This window comes from Acanthochromis polyacanthus, chromosome 14 (genome assembly GCF_021347895.1).
Source record: "Acanthochromis polyacanthus isolate Apoly-LR-REF ecotype Palm Island chromosome 14, KAUST_Apoly_ChrSc, whole genome shotgun sequence".
Taxonomy (NCBI): Eukaryota; Metazoa; Chordata; class Actinopteri; family Pomacentridae; genus Acanthochromis; species Acanthochromis polyacanthus.
The window spans coordinates 3,234,918-3,247,720 of NC_067126.1; the positions used below are offsets into that span (position 1 = coordinate 3,234,918).

The following is a 12,803-nucleotide window of genomic DNA, read 5'->3' on the forward strand; positions in this document are numbered from 1 at the left end:
TTAAATCAGTGCGGATGTTGATGTTTATAGGTGAAATGTCTGAACTTTTCCAATGCACCTCTCAATTCACACGTCAGAAATTGTCTTTGGGACCCCGTTGATTGGCATGTAATTGAAAAATTTGTTGTTGAGTTTTACAGCAAAGTCAATGACATTTGAATGTAGGGAGCATTAAAGGCAAATAATATGATATGATGATATGCATGGACATTGAAATAATTCAATATGGGGAGGGAAAAAACATCGTCGTCATGGGTGTGAAGGAAGAAACAGAAAATATAAATCTGCTGCATGACCAAACAACCATCACATCTCAGCAGTTTCTCCTCCCATCAGGGATGGAGGAAACTGAACTCTGCTTTCCACAGCTCTTCAACTCCTCCTGCAGGAGGATGAAGCGTTCTCACTTTGAAGCAATGCTGGTTTACATCCTGCTGTCCTGCATCTCTCTGCTTACTGTGATTCTCAACCTGCTGGTCATCATCTCCATCTCACACTTCAGGTACAAAAATATTTATTCAACTTATGCAAGTAACTGATGTGTAGAAATACAAAGAAAAGGTTTCTGAAGTGACAATGTTGTGCTGTTTGCTTCTATCTGACTGATCATTTCTTGATAAATAATGATGAATCTTTTCTTGTTCTGCCTCCACAGGAATCTCCACACTCCCACCAACCTCCTCCTCCTCTCTCTGGCTGTCTCTGATGTCTTTGTGGGTCTCCTCATGTTCTTTCACATTGTGCTCATAGATGGCTGCTGGTTCCTCGGTGACTTCATGTGCACTCTGTATCACTATCTACCATACACCATCACCTCAGCCTCAATAGGAAACATGGTGATGATATCGATTGACCGCTATGTGGCCGTTTGTTACCCTCTGCATTACTCTATTCAAATCACACAACAGAGAGTTCAAATCTGTGTGTGTCTGTGCTGGATCAGTTCTGCAATATTTCAAGCTGTGATTCTGAAGGATTCCCTGAAGCAGCCGGGCAGGTACAACTCCTGTGTCGGAGAGTGTGTCTTTGTTATTGATTACATTAGTGGACTTGTAGATGTTATTTGTTCCTTCATTGTTCCTATTACGATCATCATAGTTCTGTATGTGAGAGTGTTTGTGGTGGCTGTGTCTCAGGCTCATGCCATGCATTCTCAGCTTGTACCAAACAAGCACTCAGTTAGAGCAACTGTTCAGAAATCTGAACTGAAAGCAGCCAGGACTCTTGGTGTTGTTGTAGTTGTGTTTATAATATGTATGTGCCCATATTACTGTGTTGCTCTCACTGGACAAGACATCGTTCTCCATGGTACATCTGCCATTGTGATATGTGTGTTCTACTTAAACTCCTGTCTAAACCCCATCATCTATGCCTTCTTGTACCCGTGGTTCAGAAAATCAGTCAAGCTCATTGTTACACTTCAGATACTGCAGCCTGCCTCCTGTGAGGCCAAGATGCTGTAGAGACACTTTACCATGAACAGAAAATAACACTCAGTGATGCTGATGAAAAAGTGAAAAAAAACAACAACTGTGCATTTCTGCCACATCAGAAAAAAGAAAAATGGATCTGTATCATGTCAATGTGTTGATCAAGTTAGAATTTCATGTTAGATGACCTACAAACTCTACAGGAAATCTTCTATGTTGTGTCAATATTTTATTTAACTTTTGCAACTTAAACTCATGGTTAACTGAGGAAACTGTGTGCAGAGAAGAGATGAATAGAGGAACAGGGCTCATGTGCACAGATTGATTAAGTTCTACTTCATGCTTGTGCTGAGGCACGGTGACATTCTGCTGCTAATGATCATGGTGGACGATATTATGATTGAGTGTGTGAATACGAAGAAGCATTTTAAAAGGCATCGAGCTGTACAGAAGGAACAGTGAGTCTTAGTAACATCATTTCTCACTGACCAGCTGGAGGATCATAGAAGGATCCACTGATACATGATTTAACTTAACATCATCCATCATGATCAGGAACAGCAAAATCTCACCATGTCTCAACCCAGACATGAAAGAAACCTGTGTTATGTTGTTTAAATGAGTCACATTCTTCAATTCATCAGATCTACATTTTATTACGATATAAACAACAAACGCTTTAAGTTAAACCATGACAATGTATTGCAATAACAAGAAAAGTGTCTCATAATGTGAAAAGTCTACATATTAGACTTTAATGTTAATATATATTAAAAATATAAAAGACATCCTGGTACAACAATAAATGTTTTATGTTTTGAACTGAATCTCTGTTTTCTTTTTCTGCTGCAGTAGCAACAAAGAGGAAACATGTACCTGTGGTGTAAACACTTTTAAAAAACAGTGTCTTTACATTGTGCATGTTACACTATAATATTCTCTCACAATGAAGTGAAAATATTGAGTGTGACCCACCTCTGGGAGGCTGATCACACTTTTATGATTACAGTTTGTGTCCAACATCTAGCTGGAATTTGAAGGTGTTTACAATTATGCTACAAGAACAGATCAGGAAAATAGAATTATTTTCATAAATGACTGACGCCTGTGGCTACAGGTGGAGTGTAACTAAATGTATTAAAATGAACAATAACAACTGTAATCTAATTATTTATCAGTCACACAGAGGTTTTCTGATAAATGATTGCAAACTTACATTTCTCTTCAAATAAACTGCACTTGCATTTAGGTTCTGAGATAAAACATCTTACTTCTTTAGTTTTCAATGTTCCTCAATCCTCAGACTTTCTGATTGTTTCCTAAGAGCATCAATAAAACACAGCAGAATGTCTCACACTTTACATTTGGTTTGTTGGCATGTCGTCACTCTACCCTCAGAGTTATACCAGACACATTCATGGAAAATATGTCAAATTAGTGTTTAAGTGTCATTTATCAAAATATTCGACAAAACTGCAGCATAACAGATGTTGTGAGCAGGTAACTCAGGCTTGCATACAAGCAGAAGGTTGCTCAATAAGAAGGATCAACACTTTTATTCAGCCCATCCATCCTTAACTGTATACGAGGCTGATTAAAAAGTTCTCACCGTTTCTGTTGTGTGTGCACAGAACACATCACGGTCACGCAAATCAAATCAAATTGTATTTGTCACACACACAGCTGTACACAGTACAATGCATACAGAAATGCTTTGTGCAACTGATATACTAAACAATTTGACCAGAAAATGTCCAACAATATTTTCAACTGAGTATAGAGATTAAAATATGAACTATACAGTATACAGTTTTAAATATAGAGATTGCAGTGCTGCTGTTGTTTTGATTTATAAATATGTCAGTATAGTGTGTGCATATGTAGTGTGTGAAATGTGCAAAGTGTGCACAGACAAAAGGCACATATGAATGTGTATGTGATGTGCAATATGTAGTATGAATGTAGTGTGTATGTTGTGTGCCATGTGGATGTGTGTCCTGAAGTCCTTGTTATAGTTCTTGTCCGAATGTGGCCAGCCTCAGGAAAGAAGCTCCTCTGCATCCTGTCTATGTTGGTCTTCAGGCATCGGAAGCATCTTCCTGAAAGCAGCAGGAAATCAGTCTGTGTCCGGGGTGACTGGGCTGCCTGATGATTTTAAAGGCCCTGGATCTGCAACGTTTGTTGTGGATGTCCTGCAGGTGACTGATAGTGGTTTTGATGATATGCTCAGCCAACCGGACCATCATCCTGAGGGCCACAAAGTCCTGTCTGGTGCAGCTGCCCATCCAGGTGGCGATGCTACCCACCAGGAAGCTCTCTACGTGCAGGTGTAGAAGAGAGCACCTGGTGGCTGAGTCTTGGGGTCCCATGGGGCTCGGTTGGGCACAGCCCAAAAAAGTAACGTGGTCGCCGCCCAGTGGGCCCACCACTCGACGGAAAGGAAATTGGGGTCAGGTGCTATGCCAACCAGGCCTTAGGTAGGAGCGGGCGTCTAGGCGCACCGCCCCCCTGGTGGCGTAGGCTAGCCTTGGGGACGAGGAATGTCATCTCACTGGCGGGGAAGGAACCCGAGCTGGTGTGGGAGGTGGAGCGATACCGACAAGATATAGTTGGGCTGACTTCCACACACAGTAAGGGGTCCGGAATCACAATCCTGGAGATGGGTTGGACTCTTTCCTTTTCCCGAGTTGCCCAGGGTGAGAGGTGCTGGGCAGGTGTGGGGATACTCATGAGCCTCCGGCTGAGCCTCGCATTGTTGGAATTCTCCTCAGAGAATAAGAGGGTTGCCTCTCTGCGACTTCATGTTGTGGAGGGAAAAACTCTGACTGTTGTCAGTTCTTATGCACTGAACAGCAGTTCAGAGTATTCTGCCTTCTTGGAGTCTCTGGGTGGTTCCTGGAAGGGGTACCACCTGGGGACTCCATAGATCTCCAGGGGGGACTTCAACACTCACGTGGGCAATGACGGAGAAACCTGGAACGGGGTGATTGGGAGGAACGGCCTGCCCGATCAGAACCCGAGCGGCGTTCTGTTGTTGGACTTCTGCGCTAGTCATAGATTGGCCATAACAAACACCATGTTCAAGCATAAGGTTGCTCATACACACGTGGACAAAATTGTTGGTACCCCTCAGTTAAAGAAGGAAAAACCCACAATTCTCACTGAAATCACTTGAAACTCACAAAAGTAACAATAAATAAAAATTTATTGAAAATTAAATAATCAAAAACAGCCATCACTTTTGAATTGTTGATTAACATAATTATTTAAAAAACAAACTAATGAAACAGACCTGGACAAAAATGATGGTATCCATAACTTAATATTTTGTTGCACAACCTTTTGAGGCAATCACTGCAATTAAACGATTTCTGTATTTGTCAATGAGCGTTCTGCAGCTGTCAACAGGTATTTTGGCCCACTCCTCATGAGCAAACAGCTCCAGTTGTCTCAGGTTTGATGGGTGTCTTCTCCAAATGGCATGTTTCAGCTCCTTCCACATATGTTCAATGGGATTCAGATCTGGGCTCATAGAAGGCCACTTTAGAATAGTCCAACGCGTTTCTCTCAGCCATTCTTGGGTGTTTTTGGCTGTGTGTTTTGGATCGTTGTCCTGTTGGAAGACCCATGACCTGCGACTGAGACCAAGCTTTCTGACACTAGGCAGCACATTTCTCTCCAGAATGCCTTGATAGTCTTCAGATTTCATCGTACCTTGCACACTTTCAAGACACCCTGTGCCAGATGCAGCAAAGCAGCCCCAAAACATTACTGAGCCTCCTCCATGTTTCACCGTAGGGACAGTGTTCTTTTCTTCGTATGCTTGGTTTTTGAGTCTATGAACATAGAGTTGATGTGCCTTACCAAAAAGCTCCAGTTTGGTCTCATCTGTCCAAAGGACATTCTCCCAGAAGCTTTGTGGCTTGTCAACATGCATTTTTGCAAATTCCAGTCTGGCTTTTTTATGAGTTTTTTTCAGCAGTGGTGTCCTCCTTGGTCGTCTCCCATGAAGTCCACTTTGGCTCAAACAACGACGAATGGTGCGATCTGACACTGATGTACCTTGGCCTTGGAGTTCACCTTTAATTTCTTTGGAGGTTGCCGGACGACGACGAAATCGCGCGATAGCTCGCGAAATCCCATGAGAGGTTGCGCCAAAACACCGGTTTTGCCACGAGCTATTGCGCGATTTCTGAATGAGATTTGCTTTCTAGCGTCCTGAGATTTGGATACAGACCACAACAAAGAGCGATCGCCTGGTAATGTGGAGGTTTTCGTTCACTTCTCATCTCTAGTATGTAGTGGGACACTCATTGAGACTATCTGAGCCGGTCAGTGTGGGAAAAAAAGCACGTTAGGGCGGACTTTGATGCGGGGGGGGGGGGGGGGGGGGGGGGGTAATTGCCCCATACTTTTCGCTAGCTGAGCTGCTAGCTGAGCTGCTAAGCTGCCTGCCTGGCTAAATACTGGAGCTATGTCGAAATTCATTTCTCCATCACTCACATGTATGAAATGACAAATGAAAACAGACCCCAGGTTGAAAAAAACAAAGTTCCCCTTTAATCATGCATGGCAACAGGAAATTCTGATTTCAGCTGAAAATTATTTGGGGGGTGGGGGCTGAAGCTGAGAGATTTATAGTAAAATAGAAGTCATTTAGACTGATAAAAATGATCAAAAACATAATACGAGACTTGTTTAAGTCAGCAATTATAATGAAAAGTTAACTTACATGTTCTTCAATCTTTTCTCACTATCTTCAGTTCAAAATATTTCACAAATCTATAAGAGTTCTATACTACTATGCACACTATATACAAGTAAGTTCACTGTAACACTCCTATTTTGCCAATTTTCTTCTCTTTGCAGCAAGCTGTGTACTCTGGACAGCCTTCCTTTTCAACTCCTGCTGGTGGGCTTTTCTTGCAGCCATTTCCTTCTCTTTCAATGTTTCTTAGACCCTCCAGAAAAACGTGATTATGCGATCGCACGAATTCCCGCATTAATCACCAAAATGCCGCTGATTATGCGGGGGTCAATTATTTCCCAAAAGGCCGCATAATCCCCGCAAAACGGCACATAATTCCCGCAAGAATCTCACATTTCCACGAAAAAAAGACAAATATGCGGGTCCCGCTTGATTTCACAATTTCCGCATAAAATGAGAAAACTATAACCGATATAAATGGAGTTGTGAGTGAGTTTTTAATGTGACGCCCGGCCTGACGTCATCAGTTCGCGCATTCACACACACACTAGAAGCACGAGCTGATGCGAAGCGCGGCGCCAGTGTTGCCAACTTAGCGACTTTCTCGCTAAATCTAGCGACTTTCCAAAGCATCCTAGCGACTTTTTTTTGTCAAAAGCGACTAGCCACAACTCTAGTGACTTTTCTGTCGTTTTGGAGACTGACAGGAAAACTGGGATCATTCTGCAGTTACTGTCCTCAACAAGCAGCAGGTGCTGCTGTGAGCTTCTCCCCCTCCCAAAGCACAGGCTGTCAGTCCAGTAACCCCACAGCAGTCCCAGTGTCTGATTACAGGACACATCCCTCACATCCCCAGACGGCAGATGAATCGCGCATATTTTTGCATATTTCGCAACTATTCTCAACGGATTTACACGAGTCACAGAAATGTTCAAATTTGAAATTAAATCGGCAGAAACCCACGGATCCGCGGAAAATTGCCATGCATGTTTAATACAATAATCGTCATTAATATAAACATAAAACAACATAAAAACAAGGTAAAAAAAAAACATTATTCTGAAGGTGTGGCGGCTTTTATTTTGCTGTCGCGGTGCGCCACAATCAATTACATGTAGAGGAAACCCTGAACTATTACTATTATTCATGTGTTTTACCTTACATTTTACCCTGATTTAATCTTGTTTTATTTAGCTCAAGTCTTTTCCCTTATCCCAGAGTTTCCTCGGAGGAAGCCCTATGTATCGAGAGCGGTGTTCGGCTGTGGCTGCCTGGGTGCTTTGAGCGCATGGGTGGAGTCTGGGTGTCTCTCCCACGTCTCCACTGGGTGCCGGGTCATGCACTGGTTGCCATAGCTGACCTGCTGCTCTCGGTCCAGACGGCTCCTCAGGTGGTGTTTCCTTCTCTGGTTCATCTGTACCCAGCCCTAAGTCAAATATTTGAATGTCTGTCACTTCACTGTATGTTTGCGGGGTGGATTGGGGGCGGGCATGGGTGGTATGAGTGTTCCTGTACTGTATGGGATCGGGAGGAGGGGGGGTTCAATGGTCGGATGGTGAGGCATTGTTTTTAATCTGTAAAGCACTTTGCGTTGCAATTTTATTGCATGAAAAGTGCTATATAAATAAAGTTTGATTTGATTTGAAGGACTTTCGGCTGGGCTCAAGGAAGTTCTGGCAAAACATCCGATGCCTCAGGAAGGGGAGACAGGGCTTTTCTCAGGCTGTGTACAGTCAGGGTGGAGAACTGTTGACCCATACTGGGGATATTGTCGGGCGGTGGAAAGAGCACTTTGAGGAACTCCTGAACCCGGTAAACACATCCTCTGTGGGGGAGGTGGAGCCTGAGGACTAGGGGGAATCTTTGTCCATATCCGTGGCAGAGGTCGTTAAGAAGCTCATCTGTGGCAAGGTGCCAGGTGTGAACAAGATTCGCTCTGAGATACTAAAGGATCTGGATATTGTTGCACTGTCTTGGCTGACACGTCTTTACAATGTGGCATGGACAGTGGGTACGGTGCCAGTGGAGTGGCAGAACAGAGTGGTGGCTCCCATTTTCAAAAAAGGGGGACCGGAGAGTGTGTTCCAACTACCAGGGTATCACACTTCTCAGCCTCCCTGGGAAAGTTTACTCTCGGAAGGGAGGCTCTGATGATTGTTAAACCTCGGATTCAGGAGGAGCAATGTGGATACCGTCCTGGTCGTGGAACGGCGGATCAGCTCTTTACACTTGCGGAGCTGCTGAGGGGGTCATGGGAGTTCGACTTGACAGTCCTCATGAGTTTTGTGGATCTGGAAAAGGCCTATGACCGTGTCCCTCGAGGGGCACTGCGGGAGTATGGCACACCAGGCTCACTGATATCAGCCATTCGGTCCCTGTACAACCAAAGTGAGAGCTGTGTCCGCATACTCGGCACAAAGTCAGACTTGTTTCCGGTGGGTGTTGAACTCCTCCAAGGCTGTCCCTTGTCTCCGATCCTGTTCACGGTCTTCACGGACAGGACCTCAAGGCGCAGCCGGGGTGAGGAGGGTGTCTGGTTTGGGGGGCCTCGGGATTGCATCTCTGCATTTGCAGATGATGTGGTTCTGTTGGTTTCCTCACATCATGACCTTCAGCGCGCACTGGAGCGGTTTGCGGGCAGGGATGTGGATCAGCACCTCCAAATCTGAGGCCATGGTTCTTCATATCTGGGTTGGGGAGGATATACTTCTCCAAGTGAAGGAGTTCAAGTATCTCAGGATCTTGTTCACAAGTGATGTGAAAATGGAGCATGAGTTGAACAGGCGGATTGGTGCATAGTCAGCAGTAATGCGGGCATTTTATCACACTGTTGTGGTAAAGAGGGAGCTGAGCCGCAAGGTGAACCTTTCAATTTACCATCCACCTACGTCTCAACCAATCATGTCCATAAAGATAATCATGATTTTTATGATCAATACTGAAATCATGACTGTTTGTCAGGATTCTTCAATGACTTTAGAAACAAAATCCTTCTTGTGCACTTGTACATTTAATGCTGTGCTACATTCCTGCTATTGTGCAGAGTAAAACCTCAATTGAATTCATTGTATCTCATTAATGTGAAATGTAAATCTATAATTGGTTTGTTTTTAACATGATTTGCTCCTTGACTGCTGAGCTGTGATATACACAAACTGCTGTTTGTTAAGTCTTTACTCCACTTTTTGTCCATCAAAATGTAGAAACACTAACAATTTCCTTGACATGATCTCTGTTAGTTTGGAGACAACTGCAAGAACATATTCAGTAAACATTAAATACAGTAAACTACACCTGACAGTCTCTATTATGCTGGGCCAATTCAAATTTGGGAAAACATGGGGGTGTCCATGAGTAGTTTGTTTTTCCAGCCATCACAAAATAATGGATAAACATGGAAGGCTGTTGATGAAGTGAGACACTGGAAATGGAAAAACTGATGACAATTTGTTTGAATGAGAGCATTCTGAACAACCAATCAACCAGTCCACCGCAGTCCTAGAGTTGATCTCCAAACCATTCAGGTTAACAGACTGTGAAATGCTAAAAGCCCAACCTGGAACCTAGAGAATACATGGTTTGTTTGTTTCATGAAGTAATCTGGTGTGCACAGAACACATCGTAGTCATGCATGCACAACATGTGGGAACAGTAACTGTTATGTGTCAGAATGTTGCGTGACAGTGTGCTACCATCAACAGGACCTTTGCTGCTTGCATATTTATGACTACTGGTAGGCACAGAGAGCAAACATCACATTCTTTGTCTGTCACCAGCTGAGATGATCCAAACTTCATGTGGAGGATCATCATGGGGACCAGAAGAGAGTCTGCAGTAAACATCAAGAGAAGAAACAGCAGCTTAACAGTGGAATCGGCAGTCTATAAGACCGGAGAACAAGCGTCTGGTCAGAAGCACACTTCCTGTTTTCTTTAACATCCATGTGGTTGTGTACCATGAAGTCGTCCCCAATGGTTGAAATGTCAAGGCAGTTCAATTGTAACATTCTGAGGCATCTGACAGAATACATTCAGGGGGAAAAAATACCTCCACTGTGGGACGATGGCATGTGGGTGTTTTGACACAGCACAATAATGACAACTGGGTACACTGCCTAAAACAACACAACTGTTACTCTCCAGCTGCACATCCTGCCAGATGTGTCTTAATGTGGATTCTGGCTTTTCCTCAAAATGAAATTCAAGTTGAAGGGTTGTCATGTTGATAGTATAGAAGACTCAGCGCCTATCATGATGGTGTTTCAAACATTTACAGAATCAGACATACAGGGAGCATTGCAAATGCTGGCGGAGCACTGGGAGCAGAGAATCAATGTACAAGGAGATGATTATGACAGGGATGGCTGCCAAAATTTATAATCAATGCAGATGTTGATGTTTACATGTGCAATGTCTGAACTTTTCTAATGCACCTCTCAATTCAAATGTCAGAAATGCAATGTTCTTAGTGACATTGTTGATTGGCAGTCATTGACAAGTATGTTCTTCAGCATTGCAAATGAAATCAAGGATTTTTAAGTGCAGGGGAGAATGAAAGGCAAATAATATGGTATGATGAAAGCATGGACATTGACGTAATTCTCTACGGGGAGGAAAAAACAGTATCACAGGTGTAGAGGAAGAAACAGAAAATATAAATCTGCGGTATGACCAAACAACCACCACATCTCAGCAGTTCCTCCTCCCGTCAGTGATGGAGGAAAACTGAACTCTGCTTCCACAGCTCTTCAACTCCTCCTGCAGGAGGATGAAGCGTTCTCACTTTGAAGCAATGCTGGTTTACATCCTGCTGTCCTGTATCTCTCTGCTTACTGTGATTCTCAACCTGCTGGTCATTATCTCCATCTCACACTTCAGGTGCAAAAATATTTATTCAACTTATGCAAGTAACTGATGTGTAGAAATACAAAGAAAAGGTTTCTGAAGTGACAATGTTGTGCTCTGTTTGCTTCTATCCGACTGATCTTTTCTTGATAAATAATGATGAATCCTTTTCTGTTCTCCCTCCACAGGAATCTCCACACTCCCACCAACCTCCTCCTCCTCTCTCTGGCTGTCTCTGATTTCTTTGTGGGTCTCCTCATGTTCTTTCAAATTGTGCTCATACATGGCTTGCTGGTTTCTCGGTGACTTCATGTGCACTCTGTACCAATATCTAGCATACATTATCACCTCAGCCTCAATAGGAACTATGGTGATGATATCGATTGACCGCTATGTGGCCGTTTGTTACCCTCTGCATTACTCTATTCAAAATCACACAACAGAGAGTTCAAATCTGTGTGTGTCTGTTGCTGGATCACTTCTGCAGTCTTTCCAAACTCTGCTTCTAAAGGATCCCTCAAGCAGCCGGGCAGGTACAACTCCTGTGTCGGAGAGTGTAACCTTTGCCAGCGATTACATAGTGACTTGCAGATGTTATTTTTTCCTTCATTGTTCCTATTACGATCATCATAGTTCTGTATGTGAGAGTGTTTGTGGTGGCTGTGTCTCAGGCTCATGCCATGCATTCTCAGCTTGTACCAAACAAGAACTCAGTTAGAGCAACTGTTCAGAAATCTGAACTGAAAGCAGCCAGGACTCTTGGTGTTGTTGTAGTTGTGTTTATAATATGTATGTGCCCATATTACTGTGTTGCTCTCACAGGACAAGACATCGTTCTCCATGGTACATCTGCCATTGTGATATGTGTGTTCTACTTAAACTCCTGTCTAAACCCCATCATCTATGCCTTCTTGTACCCGTGGTTCAGAAAATCAGTCAAGCTCATTGTTACACTTCAGATACTGCAGTCTGCCTCCCGTGAGGCCAAGATGCTGTAGAGACACTTTACCATGAACAGAAAAATGCACTTTGCAGTATTGAGTCATTAAACAGATTTAAAATTCTGATAACATTTGTATGAATGATTTGTACATACAGATGGATTCAGATTGTGCTCATGCAAGGGCGTCAGTTTGTTTTTAAAAGTGGGGGGGGGGGGGGGGGTGGAGACCACAGCACTTTGAGAAAATGTTGAAGAACGGCGGCAAAATGCCACAAGCTGGACTCGAACTCACAACCACCGCACCAAAGGCAGAGGCATAAACTGTTGAGCTATCAGTACATGCGGGTAGAGGGGTCTCTGGGCCGTACTAATTCTCCCACGCCGAAATTTTGCCCCTGCACACCTCTGGTCGGAGCTTCCACTTGGCACAGGCGCAAATTTAGCATCTGCGTGGTTTTTTTTTGTTTTTTTTAACCTCATGAAGGTGTGCTGCATGTCTGTGCAACTCTCAGCCGAGTGCGGATGGTGCGTTCAGGAGCGTCGGAATTTTCTATACTACTGAAAATAACTGGGTTTACAACGGCTTACATGTGAAGAATTTGAATGTGTTGGAGACAAAATGACCCCTGACAAAAAGGGGGGACACATCCCCACCGCCCCCCCTAAACTGACGCCTATGTGCTCACGATACTATAATATATGTACAAGTGTAATGCTGCCAAAGCACCACCTGTCTTCAGGATGTAAGACACAAGCAATATGAGGCACAACCATCGCAGTTCATCTGAAAATTGAATTTTTCACTGTTCTTTACAGATCAGTTGCGCCAAGGAGTGCAGAATGTTTTCGCTTTTGCAGAATTTTGTGAAAATAGTTTG

The 12,803-nt window shown here is 43.5% G+C and overlaps 1 protein-coding gene and 1 pseudogene across 1 annotated transcript; both read left to right on the forward strand.

Annotated features, from left to right (window-relative positions):
• Positions 1-325: 325 nt before the first annotated feature.
• Positions 326-10,616, forward strand: LOC127537048 (trace amine-associated receptor 13c-like). Its single transcript, XM_051958748.1, has 3 exons — positions 326-502; positions 656-997; positions 9,915-10,616. The coding sequence occupies exons 1-3, from the start codon at positions 339-341 to the stop codon at positions 9,916-9,918; spliced, it is 510 nt and encodes a 169-aa protein (XP_051814708.1). The 5' UTR covers positions 326-338; the 3' UTR covers positions 9,919-10,616.
• A 272-nt stretch (positions 10,617-10,888) lies between these two features.
• Positions 10,889-12,104, forward strand: LOC127537046 (trace amine-associated receptor 13c-like; annotated as a pseudogene).
• The last annotated feature ends 699 nt before the right edge of the window (positions 12,105-12,803 follow it).